Source organism: Microtus oregoni, unplaced genomic scaffold, assembly GCF_018167655.1.
Source record: "Microtus oregoni isolate MIOR12 unplaced genomic scaffold, Mior012 000004F_ref0000308, whole genome shotgun sequence".
Taxonomy (NCBI): domain Eukaryota; kingdom Metazoa; phylum Chordata; class Mammalia; order Rodentia; family Cricetidae; genus Microtus; species Microtus oregoni.
The window spans coordinates 45058426-45075537 of record NW_024543063.1 but is presented as its reverse complement, the minus strand read 5'-3'; the positions used below and the strand labels follow the sequence as shown (position 1 = coordinate 45075537).

General features: G+C 45.1%; 1 protein-coding gene across 2 annotated transcripts in view; it reads right to left on the bottom strand.

Moving 5' to 3' along the window:
- Positions 1-10141, bottom strand: part of Pdpr (pyruvate dehydrogenase phosphatase regulatory subunit) — a 37158-nt gene extending 27017 nt beyond the window's left edge. For both annotated transcript variants that reach the window (XM_041649789.1, XM_041649790.1), the window contains exons 1-2: positions 9972-10141; positions 836-1108 (exon numbers count right to left, since the gene is read on the bottom strand). In XM_041649789.1, coding sequence (XP_041505723.1) covers positions 836-1059 — 224 coding nt within the window. In that variant the 5' untranslated portion in view covers positions 1060-1108; positions 9972-10141. The remainder of the gene's footprint in view (positions 1-835; positions 1109-9971) is intronic.
- Positions 10142-17112: the final 6971 nt, after the last annotated feature.

Sequence of the window (17112 nt, the reverse complement as noted above, 5' to 3'; positions counted from 1 at the left end):
AGTTTGACAGGTGGCAGTGGCACACGCCTCTAATCCCAGCACTCAGAAGGCAGAGGCAGGCAGATCTCTGTGAGTTCGAGACCATCCTGGTCTACAGAGCAAGTTCCAGGACAGCCAGGGTTACATTGTGAAACCCTGTCTCAAAAAAAAAAAAAAAGAAAAGAAAAGAAAAAGAAAAAAATCTTTACCCACCCCAAAAAGACAAAGGTGGAGAGAGAACCATCCATACACATATACACCCCACATTATAACACCCTTTTCATCTATTTTTATGTGTATGAGTATTTTGTTTACATATATCTTTGCACCACATGTGTACCTCATGCCCACAGAGGCCAGAAGAGTGTGTCAGATCCCCTGGAACTGGAGTTCAGATGACTATGACATGCCACGTGGGTGCTGGGAACCAACCTGGGTCCTCTAGAAGAGTATCCAGTGCTTTTAACTGCTGGGCTCTCAAACCCATTAAATCTAAAACTATGCTGAATTCAATGAAAATTAATAAAAGGAAATGGCCAGAATTTTGTTCATCTCAAGAGCACAGGATGCAGCTGTGCAGTGTGAGGAGGATGGCAGCAGAGAGGAAGACGAGCTGTGCTGTGAACGCATGTCCTCTTACACACGCTATTGAAATCTGCTACCTCTCTAAAATGCAGAAAACGTTAGTGCTAGAACACAGCTAACCACGGGGAAGATTTCACCCGGGTCTTCTCTCACTAGAGTACTACATTTAGATGACCTGTTACAGGTATGACATCATGGAAAAGTCAGAAAATGAAGGAGCCCTATACTGTTATTGCAGCCAAACCCCAAGACAAGCCAATCTGATCCTTACCTGCCCTGCTCCAAAAGGACAATATCCTGCCACCCCATTTTGGAGAGGTGATAGGCCACGGATGTACCCATGATTCCACCCCCACAGATGACCACCTGGGCCTGGGCAGGCAGGGCAATAGAATGTGCCTCGGCAGTGGATGTGCTGCTTCTTGCTGATGACCAGGTCTGCCATCCTGGGCTAGTTCTTTGTCTTTGGACAATCGAAAGCAACCGGAAAAGCATCACCAACTGGGAGATAGGGTCTCAGCTGAGAAGATCCAAAGAATCCAAACTAAAAAAAACAAAACAAACATTTTTTTCACTCCATTTAACTCAGTTCTTATAACTAAGAGAAAAGGACTTAACAACAAAAAAAAAATAAAACAAACAAAACAAAAAACAAAAAAACAACCAAGTCAGGCACAGTGGCACAAGTCTTTAGTCACAGAGGATTAAACTCTAGAGGCTTAGGAAGGAGAATCTCTGAGTTCAAGGTCAGCATGGTCTACACAAAAAGTTCCAGGGGAGCCAGAACTACATAGGGAGATTCTGTTTCAAAAAAACAACACACATACACACACCCCACCACCACCAACAGCAAGCAAGCAGGCCAACAAAAAACAAGCATAAAGAAGCCTATTCTAGGCCTAGCAGCACAGCCTATAATTCTAGCACTCAAGAGGTGGAGACATGAGGATCCACAGAAGTCCAAGATCATCCTCAGCTACACCAAGATTTTCAGGCCAGCTTAGGTTGGAAATCTTATCTAAAGATAGATACTGACAGACAGACAGACACAGACAAAAAGAATAAGAGCCAGTGAGATAACTTGGTGGGTGGAGGCACTTTGCCATGGAGCCTCATAACCTGAGTCCAACACCTGTAATCCAGCAGAAGTGTTGGGGAGATGCAAAAACAAAGAACAGAGTCCTTAGGAAAAGAAGAGACATGACCCAGAACCCAGTGAAAGCGGCCTGGGAAACAGTAAAGACTAAAGTATTAGACATCGTTCCAAGGAAAGAATGAAAAGGGTTTTAGCTTATCATTTACACACAAATCATACATATTTCTTTTTTGTTTCGTTTTGTTTTTTGAGACAGGGTTTCTCTGTATAGCCTTTGCTATCCTGAAATTCATTCTGTAGACCAGGCTGGCCTTGAACTCGGAGATGCACCTGCCTCTGCATCCCAAGTACCAGAATCAAAGGTGTGGGTCACCACCGCCTGGCTAAGTCATATATATTTCTACAAGATAATATTAATAGGCTAAAGAAAAAGGCAACGGTTAAGGTCATCAGGAAAAGGATCATACTCAAAGTACGATTTAAGTTGACTCTTGGAAGACTAAAGGCTGGACAGAGACAAAGATATGGAAAACACACAAAGATAACAGAACAGATCTGACTATCATATCTGCTTAGAATGGCAATAAGGAAACAAGTGAATGCTGGGTAATAGGAACTGAAGGAAGAACCCAACCACAAGAGACTGATACGGTCTAGTATACAAATTACTACTGGTTGAAAACAAAAAGGTAGGGTTTTGACAAAATCTAACAGGAATACAGAGAACTATTTAAGTCTCAAAAAAAAAAAAAAAAGCTGACCTACTGGCAGACTATGCCAGCATTAAAGAGCTTAAGACACAGGGTGGCAGATATGTGAGAATCAGAGCAGTACAATGCTAGTAAAGCTGCCACCTTCTCCACTACAGACTCCCCATTGGTTCATGTCCTCTAAGGCCAAAGACACACCATCAGAAAGGACTCAGAACCGTAATCTTTTTTAAATGTCCTTTAGATTTATTTTTATGTATGAATGTTTTGTTTGCAGGTGTATCTGTGCACCACATGTATACATGGTGCCTGAGAAGGTCAGATCTGCTAAGACTGGAGTTACAGATGGTTGTGAGTCTCATGTGGGTGCTGGGAATCAAACCAGGGCCCCTTAGAAGAGCAGTCAATGCTCTTAATGACCGTGCCAGCTCTCTAGCACTCAGAACTGGGCAGACAGGGTACACAGAGAAAATCTCATTCAAATGGAGACCAATATCACTTCTGGCTTCCTGTTAGGCTCTACCTCAAGTTTTACAGTCTGGTATAGTGACCCACAACTATCACCCAGCACTTTGGAAACTAAAGCAGAGAGGTTTTGATATTTGCAGACTAACCACAGCTCAAAATATTCCAAGACAAAAATAACAACATCAAAGCTAGGTGGTGGTGGAGCATGCCTCTAATCCCAGCACTTGGGAGGCAGAGGCAGGTGGATCTCTGGGAGTTTGAGGCCAACCTGGTGTACAGAGCGAGTTCCAGAACAGTCATGGCTGTTACACAAGATATCCTCTAAAAAAAAACAAAAACAAAAACACAAAACAGGGGCTGGAGAGATGGCTCAGTGGTTAAGAGCACTGGCTGCTCATCCAGAGGTCCTGAGTTCAATTCCCAGCAACCATATGGCAGCTCACAACTGTCTGTAACCCCAGATCCAGGGGATCTGACACCTTCACACCAATGCACATTGAAAATAAAGTGAAATAAATTATTTAAAAAAAAACAAAAGGGAAATATAAATTTCTCTTCTTGTGTAGTTGTTTGAAATCTAATCTTCAGATAACTAGTTTCTATCTATAAATCCAACCTCATCTCAAATTCTCCACTGGGCCTTCTAGGCCACATTTTCAAGTTTTACTAACATTCTCTCCACCTCCTATCCCAAAGGGAACACAGCTCTCCTGGAGAAGACAATGCTACACATTATCTTAGCCCTGTTCTACTGCCTGTTCTTATTCCAATATCAACCATTAACATTTGGTCATGCTTAGAAAGGACCCTTGTGTTGGTTGGTTTTATGTCAGCTTGACACAAGTCAGAGTCATTTGGGTAGGGGAACCTCATCTGAGAAAATGGCCCTATCAGACTGATCTATGGGCAAGTCTGTGATCTATTTTCTTGATTGGTGATTGATATGGGAAGGCCCAGATAACTATAGACAGTTGTCATCCCTGGGCAGGTGGTCCTACTTGTTTAAGAAACAGATTGATCAGTCAGGCATGGTGGCTCATTCCTTTAATCCCAGCACTTGGGAGGCAGAGGCAGGTGGTTCTTTGTGAGTCTGAGGCCAACTTGGTCTATAGAGTGAGTTCCAGGACAGCCAGGGAGGGATATAGAGAGAAACCCTGTCTCAAACAAACAAACAAATAAAAAGCAGGCTGAACAAGCTATGGGGAGTAAGCCTCCTCTATGGCCTCCATATCAGTTCCTGCCATGTGTTTCTGCTCTGACTTCCCTGGATGATGGACCTGTGATTTGTAAAATGAAATAAAAGTTGCTTTTGGTCATGGTGTTTTATCATAGAAATAGAAACCTAATTAAGCCATCCCTGCTCCTTTGTGACTCAGGTTAACAGGCCTGTATCCACTCTAGGACACGACAAGGAAAACCATAAGAATTTCTATTCAGGGTTCTGCGAGCATGCTCTTCTCTATGTCTTTTACATACCAGCTTTCTTCCCTCCCTAAGCAGAAAGTCTCCTTTCATTCCTGAAACATTCAATAGGTTGACAGTCTTTCCACAGTGTTAGAACCCCTTCATCTGTCTTCTCTGCACCTCAGCCCAATACACTGGTCTCTTTTACATCCTGCAATCAATCATTTCCTGCAATTTGCTCCTTATCTTCAGCAAGGTAATAAGCTCAAGTTTCAACTACATAATTTAATAAAAGAAATAAAAGCTTCCTATCATAAAATTTTTATTACAAAAAATTTGAAATTGTACAAATCAGTCATTGCAAAAATTCAAATACAAGCCGGGCAGTGGTGGCACAGCCTTTAATCCCAGCACTCAGAGAGAAAGAGGCAGGCGGATCTCTGTGAATTCGAGGCCAGCTTGGTCTACAGAGTGAGTTCCAAGACAGCCAGAGATACACATAAAAACCCTATCTCAAAAAAAAAAATTCAAATACAGAAAGAAACTAGGAGTTCCCATATCACAACCATCAATACCAGTGTTTATGGCAATTTCCTAGACTTTTGTCTTCCACCATCCAAGCCCTAAGTTCCAATTTCCTCATCCTTTGTTACTAGACAATGGCCACTGAGATTTTTGTCCTTGTTCTTTTTGAGACAATAATCTTAGTATACTAGACTATGCAGCCATGAGTGACCTCCTGATCTTTCTACATACAAATTCCAAAGTGAAGATCACAGATGTGCACCAGCCTAATTCTACCACTGAGCTTTTTGTTTGTTTGCTTCTTTGTCTTATGTGTATGTGTGTATTACTTGCACATGTGACTATGCAACATATGTGCGGTGCCCGAGGAAGCAAAAAAAAAAAAAAAAAAGAGGGAGCCCACCTGATTCCCTTGGAACTGAAGTTACAGACTACTGCTGCCATGTGGGTACAGGGAATGGAACCTAGGCACTTTGGAAGAACAGTCAGTTCTCTTAACCACTGAGCCACCTCTCCAATCCCCAACTGAATTTTTTAAACAAAAGTCTATTCTTGAGGCTGGGAGTGCTGGTATACACCTTTAATCTCAGCACTCAAGAGGCAAAGGCAGGCAGATCTCTGGATTTCTGTTTAAAGTCAGCCTGGTCTACATAGTGAGTTCCAGGACAACCAGGTCTATGTAGAGAGATCATTTAAAAAAAAAATCTTGGGTGAATAAATTTGTTGAGTGGCAAAATAAACCATTGTCCAATACTTGAGACCTTGTGTTTCATACCAACACCACACTAAAAATAAGACATGACACACCTGGCAGCGGTGATGCACTGGGGAGGCAGAGGCAGGTAGGGCTCTGTGAGTTCGAGGCCAGTCAAGTCTACAGAGCCACTTCCAAGAGAGCCAGAGCTGTTGTACAGAGAGAAAACTTGTCTTGACAAACCAAAATCAATAAAAATATATAATAATAATAAAATAAAAATCAGACAGATTCTTGCTGGGCATGGCGGCACCATGCCTTTAACCCAAGCACAGTTAGGCCAGCATGGTCTGGTCAGCAAGCTCCAGGTTAGCCAGCATTATGTAATGAGACCCTGTCTCAAATAAATAAATAAATGAAACTTTCAAAACCCTATCTTTCACCTGATAGTAAATAAATAAACAGGAAATATTCTACCCCCAACTTCCTCATCCCCCTGCAACAAAAAACAAGCTTTGGCCCCACCATAGTGTTGACACTTTTCCCACCAAAACCACTCACTCTGCTGGTTTCAGAGGATATCTCTCATATCATCACATTTGACCACAGTTGATGAAGACCACAGATCACTCCTTCCCACTTGCGTACAGGTTCCTGGTTTCACTTCTATAGTTCCTGGCTCACACCTCTTTGCCTGAGCCTATCTTCTACTCTGAGCCTTCCCAGCTTTCCCCATGGTGATTTGAATGTCACCATGATGCATGGCCTGACTCAAGAATCCCACACCCTGAGCTTCAGATCTGTTCATTAAGTGTAGAATGGCTATGCCCACTTGATCCCAGCACATCCAAATGCAAACATCCTCCCTCCATCTTTGCTACACTGTGTACCCAGGGGCTCCACATAACAGAATCCAGAGTGTCACCTGGGTTCCTCCCTTTCCCACTCCTCTGCCCCAATCATTTCTCAGGATCTTCCCTGTCTAGTCTACATCCAAACTCTCACACAGATCCATCTACTCCTCTCCAAATCCCCTGCCACCATATGTGCAAGCTTTAGGTTTGTAGCTTCTACTTTTAGTGAACACCTTCCTCCCACCACACCTAAGTCCACACACAGGAGAATGTGAGCAGTCTTCCACGGCCCTTCTCACAACCTTCAGTGACACGGCGATGCCTGCAGGAAAAAGTCAAAGCTCCTTACTACAAAATGCAACACTTTTCTCAATGTCGTTTATCTCTGGCCTCACTGTTCTTCTTGCCTCTCAAACCCTCAGCAAGCCAGAACAGACTACTGGGAACTCCTCAAATAAGTCAGGCTTAACTTTCTCCTCCATGCCTGGGATCTGTGTGCACTGTTTCTCTATCTGGCACAGTTCCTGCCACCTGTATGCCAAGCAAATGTATCTCTTCAGAACACAACCTATTCCACACATATATGATAGTGTATTTGGGAAAGGGAGTCTTCTGTGTTCTCCCAGGACATTCTGTACTTCTTCCAGAACAGAACTTTTCATCCTCCCAAATTATCTGTAAGGCATTTGAGCGGAGGAGTAATACAGCAATTCCCCAGTGGGGGAATCCAAGGTCTAAAGCACAAACGTAGGTGTCAAATCTCCTTATATCTCATCACCTGTATGACTTTGATCAGCTTTTTGTGTGTCAGGGTCCTCATCTAAAACATGGATTAAAAATATTTATCTCACATAGTTGTGGAAAGCTGTAAAGTGGGGTAGGGAGAAGAACACAGAGAAAGAGAGGAAGAGGGAGAAATGGGGAGGGAGAGAGGAAAAAGAATATCATTCCCCCATTAAATAGAACTCCTAGGGCAGTGAACAATTGTATCCCAGCAGTGAGAAGAGGCAAAAAGAGAAGGAAACTTAAGATCATCCTAGCAGATGCAGCAAATTCAGGCTAAAGGAGACCCTAACTCAATAAACATATACAGGGGCTTGGAGAGGTGGCTCAAGAAACAACAGTGGTAGGGGCTGGAGAGATAGCTCAGAGGTTAAAAGCACTGATTGCTCTTTCAGAGGTCCTGAGTTCAATTCCCAGCAACCACATGGTGGCTCACAGCCATCTAGAATGAGATCTGGTGCCCTCTTCTGGCATGTTGTATACATAATAAATAAATCTAAAAAAATAATAAATAAACATAAAAAAAGAAACAACAGTGGCAGCTATGAAAGCATGAGTCCCAGTTTTGATCCCAGTGGTTACAATGTACAAGATATTTCCTAACTATTCAACTAATCTAAGCACGACCCAATCCGAGAGACATAATTTGTGCTGTACACTTAAGGAAACTTATGTGTAAAAGTATAAAAATTATATAAAGTAAACTACTTTATAATTCAAGACTAAACTTTGCAAATCTAGCATCAGAGTCTACCACTTATCATAACTAATACTACTGCTTTTCTTTTTGTTTTGTTTGGGGGGGGGTTGTTGTTATTGTTTGAGACAGGGTGTCACTTTGTAGCCAGTGGCCTAGAACTTACTATGTAAACCAGGGTGGCTTAGACCTCACAGAGATTCACTACCTCTGCCTCCCTAGTGCTTGGACTAAAGGCAGAAGCCACCACAACCTGCTCAAACTGCATTTCAAAGAAATCCAGGTAAGTGCAGACTAAACAGCTGTGAGGCAGAACCAGCTTATTCCCTAGCTGGAAAAAACTGCAGAAGTAAAAGAAAAGTAACAGAGTATTCATTCTTCCCTGAGAACCCTTCCATTCTCCAGAGAGTTTTGTCCTTTTTCCTAAGAAACCCGTGTTCAGGCTGGGAGAGAAAGAAAAGAACAAACAGGAGCTTCAGGAAAGAATAACCATGCCCAACTTCCAGCCTGTTAAGGTCAAGAAAAAGACAGCTGACTTTATACTGACCATAACCTTGATGAGTGAAGAGATGTGAGCACTGGGGATTAGAGTACACCAGGAAGGAGCACTAGGGAGACAGCTCGGTATCAAGAGCACTTCTTGTTCTTGCAGAGGGCCTGGAATTAATTTCCAGCACCCACATGGGGGCTCATAATCCTCTGTAACTTCAGTTCCAGTGACTCCAATGCTCTCTTCTGACAAGCATGCACGTGGGGCATACATACATACATGTAGGCAAAATACTCATAAAACAAATCTAATAATAAAAAAAGAGTAGCTTGCCGGGCGGTGGTGGCGCACGCCTTTAATCCCAGCACTCGGGAGGCGGAGGCAGGTGGATCTCTGTGAGTTCGAGGCCAGCCTGGTCTACAAGAGCTAGTTCCAGGACAGGAACCAAAGCCACAGAGAAACCCTGTCTCGAAAAAAACAAAAAAACAAAACAAAAAAACAACAAAAAAAAAAAGAGTAGCTTAAAAAAGATAAAAGTACACCAGGAAGAGACTGTATGAGCATCTGCTCCAGAAGGTCTGGCAGCAAAACCAAAGCAAAGCTCCACGGGGAGGGAAAAAGAGGTAAAGCCGGGAAAACAGAGAATGAAGATGTCAAACTCGTTCGAAATGAAACGTCAGCACTTTTGAAAATTTTTACATTTTCGTGAAAATGACTGTGCATCTCTACCAGTAAGAGTGATGTCTAAACATCCTTGAAACCCAGACTGGTTCTGCTCAGATACTACACCAACAAGGTGACAGCGCTGGCCTGGAACAAGGCTCCCTCCCACCTGTAATCCCAGCACACCGGATGCTTAATCAAGATGAACGTCCAGGTGAGCCTGGGCTACAGTGTGAGACCCCACCACCTGTCAAAGACAAGACCAGTGACAGCTCTAACGGCTGAATTCTTCCTCTGCTAACAGGATGAGGCACAGGTCACAAAGAATAAAGGCGGAATGTGGACATCTCCCAAAAGTATCGCAGGGGAATCACCAGGATAAGTTTAAAAGCAACAGAATCTGCCTCTGCAGTCTGATCCTGCGGGTTCAGGATGCTGTATTCTTCGACAAATGCATCGGATGCTCAAGACAGCTTAAGAAAATGATACCAAGTCCCTGCCGCCAAAAAGCAGACCCTAAAATGGTGCCTTTCCGACTGGGTCCCTCGACCACACGCCATCCCTTTACATCCAGATTGCAAGATTGTGCAGAAATGCTCAAAGTGGGCTTGGAGACCGTGGACTCGAACCTCAGTATCACACACAACGGCCCCTCAAGCCGCCCATTCGAAACCCCACAGCCCTGACTGGCAAAGCACAAACGAACAGTGCGTTTCTAGGCGGGAAAACAATTCCACCTGCAGACGTGTGGGGAACACAGCTGGCTGGGACCGCAGGTGCGTGCCCGCTCGAGCTGCAATCAGCCCCGAGGCCCAGCCGCCCTGAGGGAGCCCGCGCCCAGGCCCGGGGTAGCCGGCGCGGGACCCCGAGGTTCCGCACAGCTCCACTGACCCAAACTCTCGCGTCCAAACACACGGCCTTAGAGACCAGGAGAAGAACCGGGACCCGGAGGCTAAAGCGCAGAGGACGGGGGCATAGAGGACGCAGGAGTTCACGGGACGACAGGCCGCCCCACCCTCTTACCTCGGAGGTCCGCCAGTGCGGGGAGCGCGTTCGGCAACGCCCCGCGGAAGTGGAGGACAGCACAACAGCTACAGAGGGTCGGCGCGGGCCGGAAAAGGGGACGGGGCATGGGGAGGGGAACGGGACGCTGAACGGAAAGTTCCGGGACCGCAAGGGCCTGCGACCTTCCGCGCTTTACGGCCCGCGGCAAGGGTAAGGCCAGCGCGCGCGCGCGCCAACGCTCCGTGACGTCACCGCGACGGACCGGCCCGCACGTGGGCTTGTTTGGGTCTCGCCAGGCCCCGCCCCCCGCGACCGCGCCCCCTCTGTCAAAATGGCGGCGTGCGGGAGGCGCGCGCCTCTGGGAGGCTTGCTCTTTGTTTTCCGGCCTCCCGCCCGGCTTCATTTCTACGTCGAGCCCGAACTTCGGAGCCGGGCCACAGCCTCGACCTAGTGTGTCATCTGCCACCAGGCCTGAGCCCCGGTCCTGCTGCGGTAGATCCGCAACCCAGAGCCCCATCGCCGGCCGGTGGTCGCGCTGTCTTCTGTCCCCGCACGGCGCTGAAACCCTTTCGATGCAAGGCTTTGGCAGAGCCCATCGCAAAACTTGTTCTGCGGGCCTGGCCGGACCTCAGAAGCCTAACCAGCCGACCTGACTTCCCATCTTACTCCTTGCACCTACCCGGCTTGTCTCTACTCAGAGGAAGAGACATTGTTTACTCGAGCTCCGGAAACATCTTTTACCTGCCATCCCCTTCTCTTTTCCTGTCAATCGTCAGAGGTGTCCCTTGACTGGCTCCTGACTTCTCTATGCTGAGAATTCCTTGGAGAGTCAAATATTTTGCATGAATAATGTTTCTTGGGAGATTTGGATGCACTTACCATTTTGTCCTTTGCAAATATATCCGGCATCCTTGTTTAACTGTTTGTCAAATACAGAGATTGCAGGAATAGGAAGATTCCTTTAGCACCTGTTTCTAAAGATGCATGCCAGGGTGTGCTCTGGATACCAAGAACTGGAGTCAGAGCACCTTTCCGTAGGTTGGTTCTGGTGTCTTGCATTCTGAAATGTCGGGTAGCTGTAGATAGTAAGAACGAGAAAGAAAGCTGGGCATGGTGGCAGATGCCTTTAATCACAGCACTCTAAAGGCGGAGACAGGTGGATCTCTGTGAGTGAGAGGCCAGCCTGGTCTACAGAGCGAGTTTCAGGACAGCCAGAGCTGTTCCACAGAGAAACCCTGTGTCAAAAAACAAAACAAAAATAATGAGAAAGAAGGAAAGTTTGTCTTGGACTGTAGACTCTTGTTACCCCACCCAGTGTCCTTCCTCAGAACAGTGAAGTAGAAAGCTATGCAGATCGTTTCACTATAGGGCTTTCTAGCTAACACTGAACTCTTTGGTCAAATCTTAGTATGTATCAGGTACCACTGTAATTATTGTAATGGCCTGAAATTTATTTGTGCTTATGAGTGATATTTCCCCTCAGCCCACTTCTGTTCCTATGTAGAGTTAGCATGTGCTATTGAGAACATTCCAGATGCTTGAATAGATGGACATAAGAGGCTATCTGACTAAGCTGGGTGGTTGTGGTGCACACCTTTGCCCCCTTTTTTTAAAAAAAATATTTATTTATTATGTATACAATATTCTGTCTGTATGTCTGCACCAGACCTCATTACAGATGGTTGTGAGCCACCATGTGGTTGCTGGGAATTGAACTCAGGACCTTTGGAAGTGCAGGGAATGCTCTTAACCTCTGAGTCATCTCTCCAGCCCCTCATGTTTGTTTTAAAATGTCCTTCAGGGCTGGAGAGATGGTTCATCCATTTAAGAGCACTGGCTGCTCTTCCAGAGGTCCTGAGTTTAATTCTCAGCAACCATATGGTGGCTCACAACCAAACGTCTGTAGTGGGATTTGATGCCCTCTTCTGGCATAAAGGTGTATGTGCAGACAGAGCACTCATACATAAATTCAATAAATCTCTTAATAAAATCTCTTTTAAAATGTCCTTCAGTAGTAACTTGGTGCTATATGTCATCTGCCATCTGAAAGGATACCCTGTCCATAAAACTGTTTGCACCTGTGATACAAAGGTGGAAGGTTTTGGAAACCCAGGGAAAGAAGGTACACACTGACTCTGACTGTGGAGAGAGTACCTTCTCTTCCTCCTCCCCCAGCTAGTGTTGCTGTCTGTACACTTTACTTCAGTCTACCTTGACTTATAGCAAAGACGGATGGACCCGTGCCCCATAGAATGTCAGCCCACGTTCATGGTGATGCTGAATGAAAGGTATGTGCACTATTTGCCAGACTCCGAGAAGAAGAACCTGGTCAGAGACAAGCAGCTGGCATACTTTCACTAACTGTAGCTTCCTTGCACAAACCACGGGGCATTGTGGCTGCCCCTGCTGGGTGGTGTGCATCTGTTGGGTCTGTGTCAAATGTATTGACTTACAGATGGCCATCATCTCCCTGTGCCTTCATGTTGTCCATCTCTCTCCAGGGTCTCATGTAGCTGGGGTTAAAGGTGTGCACCACTGCCCAGCTGAATTTAGAATCTTAATACCCCAACTGCCTCTCCAGTTCATGAACACCCATCTCCTTGATGGAGCATTTCCTTTCCAGGCAACTAGCCCTACATGGTATCCCCACTGTCTTCTTTTCTTTCCTTTCTTTTTAAAAAGATTTTTAGATTTAGTGTCTACTTGTATTATGTGCCTAATTCCTGTAGAATCCAGAAGAGAGTATTGGATCCTCCAGAACCAGAATTATGGATCACTGTGAGCCACCATGTGAACACTGAGAACCAAGTTTGGGTTCTCTGCAAGAACAGCAAATGCTCTTAACCACTGAGCTATATCTCCAGCCCTCCATCTCCCCTCTCTAAGACAAGATCTCACAGTATAGCTCTGGCTAACCTAACATTCCCTAAGTAGACGATGCTGACCTCTTCAAAGACATTCACTGCCTCTGCCTCCCAAGTGCACCACCACCCCTGGGTGTCTTGCTTTCTGACATCCCTTTATTTGTTCATCATCCTGTTGCATGAATTTTTCCTAAGAGACACAAATATCTAATCACCCCAAACAGAGCACCAATGACAGACCAAAAGGATGATGTCATCAAAGTCCCAACTTGGCAAAGGAATGGATTTGTTTAAATTACTTACAGGCCATGGTTGTAGGGTTACTTCTAGGAACATGAGTGACCCCCGAAAGTCTCAATCCATCTTAGATGACATCCCCCATAGCTGCACAGCTGGCATTCCCCTTCAGTTCCTTCTACCCACAGTATACCTTCTGAGACCATGAGACCTCCTGCAGTGGGGACCGAATTGCATACGGCTGACAGAGAGGTATAGGAAGGAGTGGCTGGAATCTCAGGCAAGGGTGTTTCAAAGTTTCTTAAAAGATTGGTTTGCGCCGGGCGGTGGTGGCGCACGCCTTTAATCCCAGCACTCGGGAGGCAGAGGCAGGCGGATCTCTGTGAGTTCGAGACCAGCCTGGTCTACAAGAGCTAGTTCCAGGACAGGCTCCAAAACCACAGAGAAACCCTGTCTCGAAAAACCAAAAAAAAAAAAAAGATTGGTTTGCCAGTCTTAAAATGAGGATTAACTGTAATTGCCTTGCAGATCAAATGGAACTCATTTCTACCTATGATTTCACACACTGACCTCTAGGTGGCGCTGTGGGCCATGGGTTGCAGTAACCTGGCCTCCAGCATTGCGTAAACTCTGTTAGGATATTAGTCCCAAATCAGACTGAAAATTTCCCCGTGAAGGTGGATAACTGAGGGTGACTGCTATGGTAGAAGTTCAAGCCTGTAATCCCTGCAACTCAGAGACTACTGCACGACTGCAGTTTGTTTTATGTTTGTTTCTTCATTGTTGGCGTGGCAATGACAAGGTCTCTTGCAGCTTGGACTGGTTTCTGATTTGCTTTATAGTGAAGGATGGTCTTGAACTCCTCATCCTCCTGCATGCACCTCCGCAGTATTGGGATTACAGGCATGTGCCACCACATCACCTGATGAACCCAAGGTTTCATGCATAATTGACAGATACTGAAACAACTGAGCTATATCCTAAGCCCGGGGACAGAAGTTTCAAAGCCAGTCTGAGAAATTCAGCGAGACTGTCTCAGATAAAGAGTGGAAAACAACAACAATAAAGACAAAAAAAAAACCCAACAACAAACATTGGAGAGGAAGACTAGGGATATAGCTCAGTGATAGAGTTTCCCTAACAAACATGAAGTCTTAGGTTCAATTCATAGTGAAAAAAACAAAACCAAACATAAGCTCAGTGTGGTCATGTATGCCTGTAACTCAAGCACTTGGGAGGCCAAGGCAAGGGTATTGCATTTTGTTTGATGCCTCCCTGAGCTACATATTAATATCAAGCCAGTCATAACTAGTGAAAGGCGGACACATACAACACAAAGAGGGAGAGCTGAGGAGATGGTTCAGTATTTATCAAGTACTTACTATGTAGGCATGAGAAGCCAAGTTCAAATACTCAGGACCATCTTTAACCCCAGCAGTCAGCACCGGGAAGCAGAGGCTGGTGGATCTCTGTGAGTTTGAGGCCAGGATAGGCTCCAAAGCCACAGAGAAACCCTGCCTCAAAAAACAAAAACAAACAAACAAAGAACCCAAATTCTCAGGACCTACATAAGCTAGACACGGAAGCATGCCTCTATAATCCCAGCACTGCGACGGTAGAAGCCTCAGAAACTCATGGGCCAGCCAGCCTGGAACACACAACATTAAAATAAAAGACCCTGGTTAGGCTGCAGTGGTACACAACTTTAACCCCAGCACTCAGAAGGCAGAGGCAGGCGGATCTCTGTGAGTTCAAGACCAATCAGATAAACAGAGCAAGTTCCAGGACAGGTTCCAAAACTACAGAGAAACCCTGTCTCAAAAAACCAAAAAGAGAAAAGAAAGAGGGAGTCTCAGGCTCGTGGATAAATAATAAAAAGTATCATTATTTTTATAATAATAATTATACGTAATAAAAGTAGAAATCATGATGTGCTAGTTCCCCAGTACAGACTCTCACTTTGGGCTTGACTTGGGTGATGCCTTCCCCTTGTTTACAGTCTGGAGATTATACTGCCCAGGCATCAGATCTCCCAAGAAATAGAACCAACAGGCCTTTAATCCCAGTACTCAGAGGCAGAGACAGCAGATCTCTGTGAGTTCCAGGACAGCCTGGTCTACAGAATGAGTTCCAACAGCCAAGGCTACGCAGAGAAATCCTGTCTTGGAAAAAAAAAAAAAGTTAGCTAGCTGAATAATAGAAAACTCAGCATGCACGTGTGTCCAGGTTCCCATGAAGGCCAGAAGAGGGCATTGGTTCCCTAGGAACTGGGTTACAGAGGATTGCGAGGTACCATGTGGGTGCTGGTAATGGAACCCAGGTCCTCTGGAGAGCAGTCATTCTCTTAACCACTGTAGCGAGTCTTTCTCTTCCTGCCAGCCAGCTTTCAAATCATGACTTGGAGATTTATTATTAATTATGTGATCTCAGCAGATATCTTAGGCTTATTTTTAGCTAGCTCCGACAACTTAAATGAACCCATTAAATGAGCACATCAATCTATGTGCTGCCCGGAGGCTCAGTTACCTCATCTACATACCGTCCATCCTGCTTTGCTGCCTCCTTCGCATTTCTTCCCAGCATCTTCTGTGCCTGGAAATCCTGTTGTGCTATTGGCTGTTCAGCTTTCTAGTAAACCAATCAGAGTGACACATCTTCACAGCGTACAAAAAGATTATTCCACAACAGCACTGAGCCATCTTTCTAGCCCCTGCTTTTGTTGTTGTTGTTGTTCTTCTTCTTCTTCTTCTTTGTTTTTATTTTTATTTATTTATTTTTTTTTTGGTTTTTCGAGACAGGGTTTCTCTGTGGTTTTGGAGCCTGTCCTGGAACTAGCTCTTGTAGACCAGGCTGGTCTCGAACTCACAGAGATCCGCCTGCCTCTGCTTCCCGAGTGCTGGGATTAAAGGTGTGCACCACCACCGCCCGGCTGCTTTTTGTTTTCTAAGACCAGGTCTCATGTAGGCATTGCTGGCCTTGAACTTGGAATTGTCTTACCTCCAAATAGGTCTGCCCCTATTTCCGCTCTTAGAGGGGAAACCCGTTACTCTCCCCACTGCTGTGCCAGCTGAAGTTTCTGTAACCACTGTATCTGCTAGGGCTGCCAAAACAAGATACCACACGTTATGCAGCTGAGACAGAAATGTATTTTCTAATTCTGAACATTTAAAGGCCAAAACCAAAACACAGACATAATTGGTTTCTTCTGAGGGCCTCACTCCTCGGCTTGCAGATGGCGGTCTTCCCCTACCATGCCTGTGTTCTAATCCTTTCTTCCAAAGACATCAGTCAAACTGGATTAGAGCTCACCTAGAAGGCGTACTTAACCTCAATTACCCCCGGAAAGATCCAAATAAGTCACGTTCTGCAATACTGGAGTGAGAAATCTACCCTATGGGGGATGCTCTGAGTCGGTCATGACTAGGAATCTTCATCAGACTCAAGGATTTTACTTATCTTTTTATTTATTTTACTTTTAGACAAGTGTTTGCTATATAGTGCAGGCTAGCTTCAAATTTATGTTAGTCTTCCAGGCTTTGTATCCCAGAATGCTGGGATTAGAAACATGAGCCTCCATACCTACCTAAGGAATTACATGTCTATTTCTAAATTTGTTGAATTTTTTTTTTGTTTCTGTTCTTTGAGACAGGATCTCTCTACATAACCTTGACTGTCCTGAAACTCACATTGGTGACCAGCTGACCTCAAACTCACAGACATCTGCCTGCCTCTGCCTCTGTCTCCTGGGTGCCAGGACTAAAGGTATGCACTACTACATCTGGCAGAGAACTTTTACAAACTCTGTGTTGGGTTTCCTATTTGATTCAGGGTCTTGCTACATTGCCCAGGCTGATGCTAACCTTCTAGGTTCAAATGATCCTTCAACTTCAACCTTCAGAGTACCTGGGACAAGAGGTTTGCACCACTACACTGACTGGTTTCAGATGTTCTCAAATACTTTTTTGCCCCCTACCCCTTCTGTACTGGAGATTGATCCTAGGACTCTACTTGTGTTGGGAAGGCACTTTCTACCCAGCTCAAATACTTTCTCTATCTTT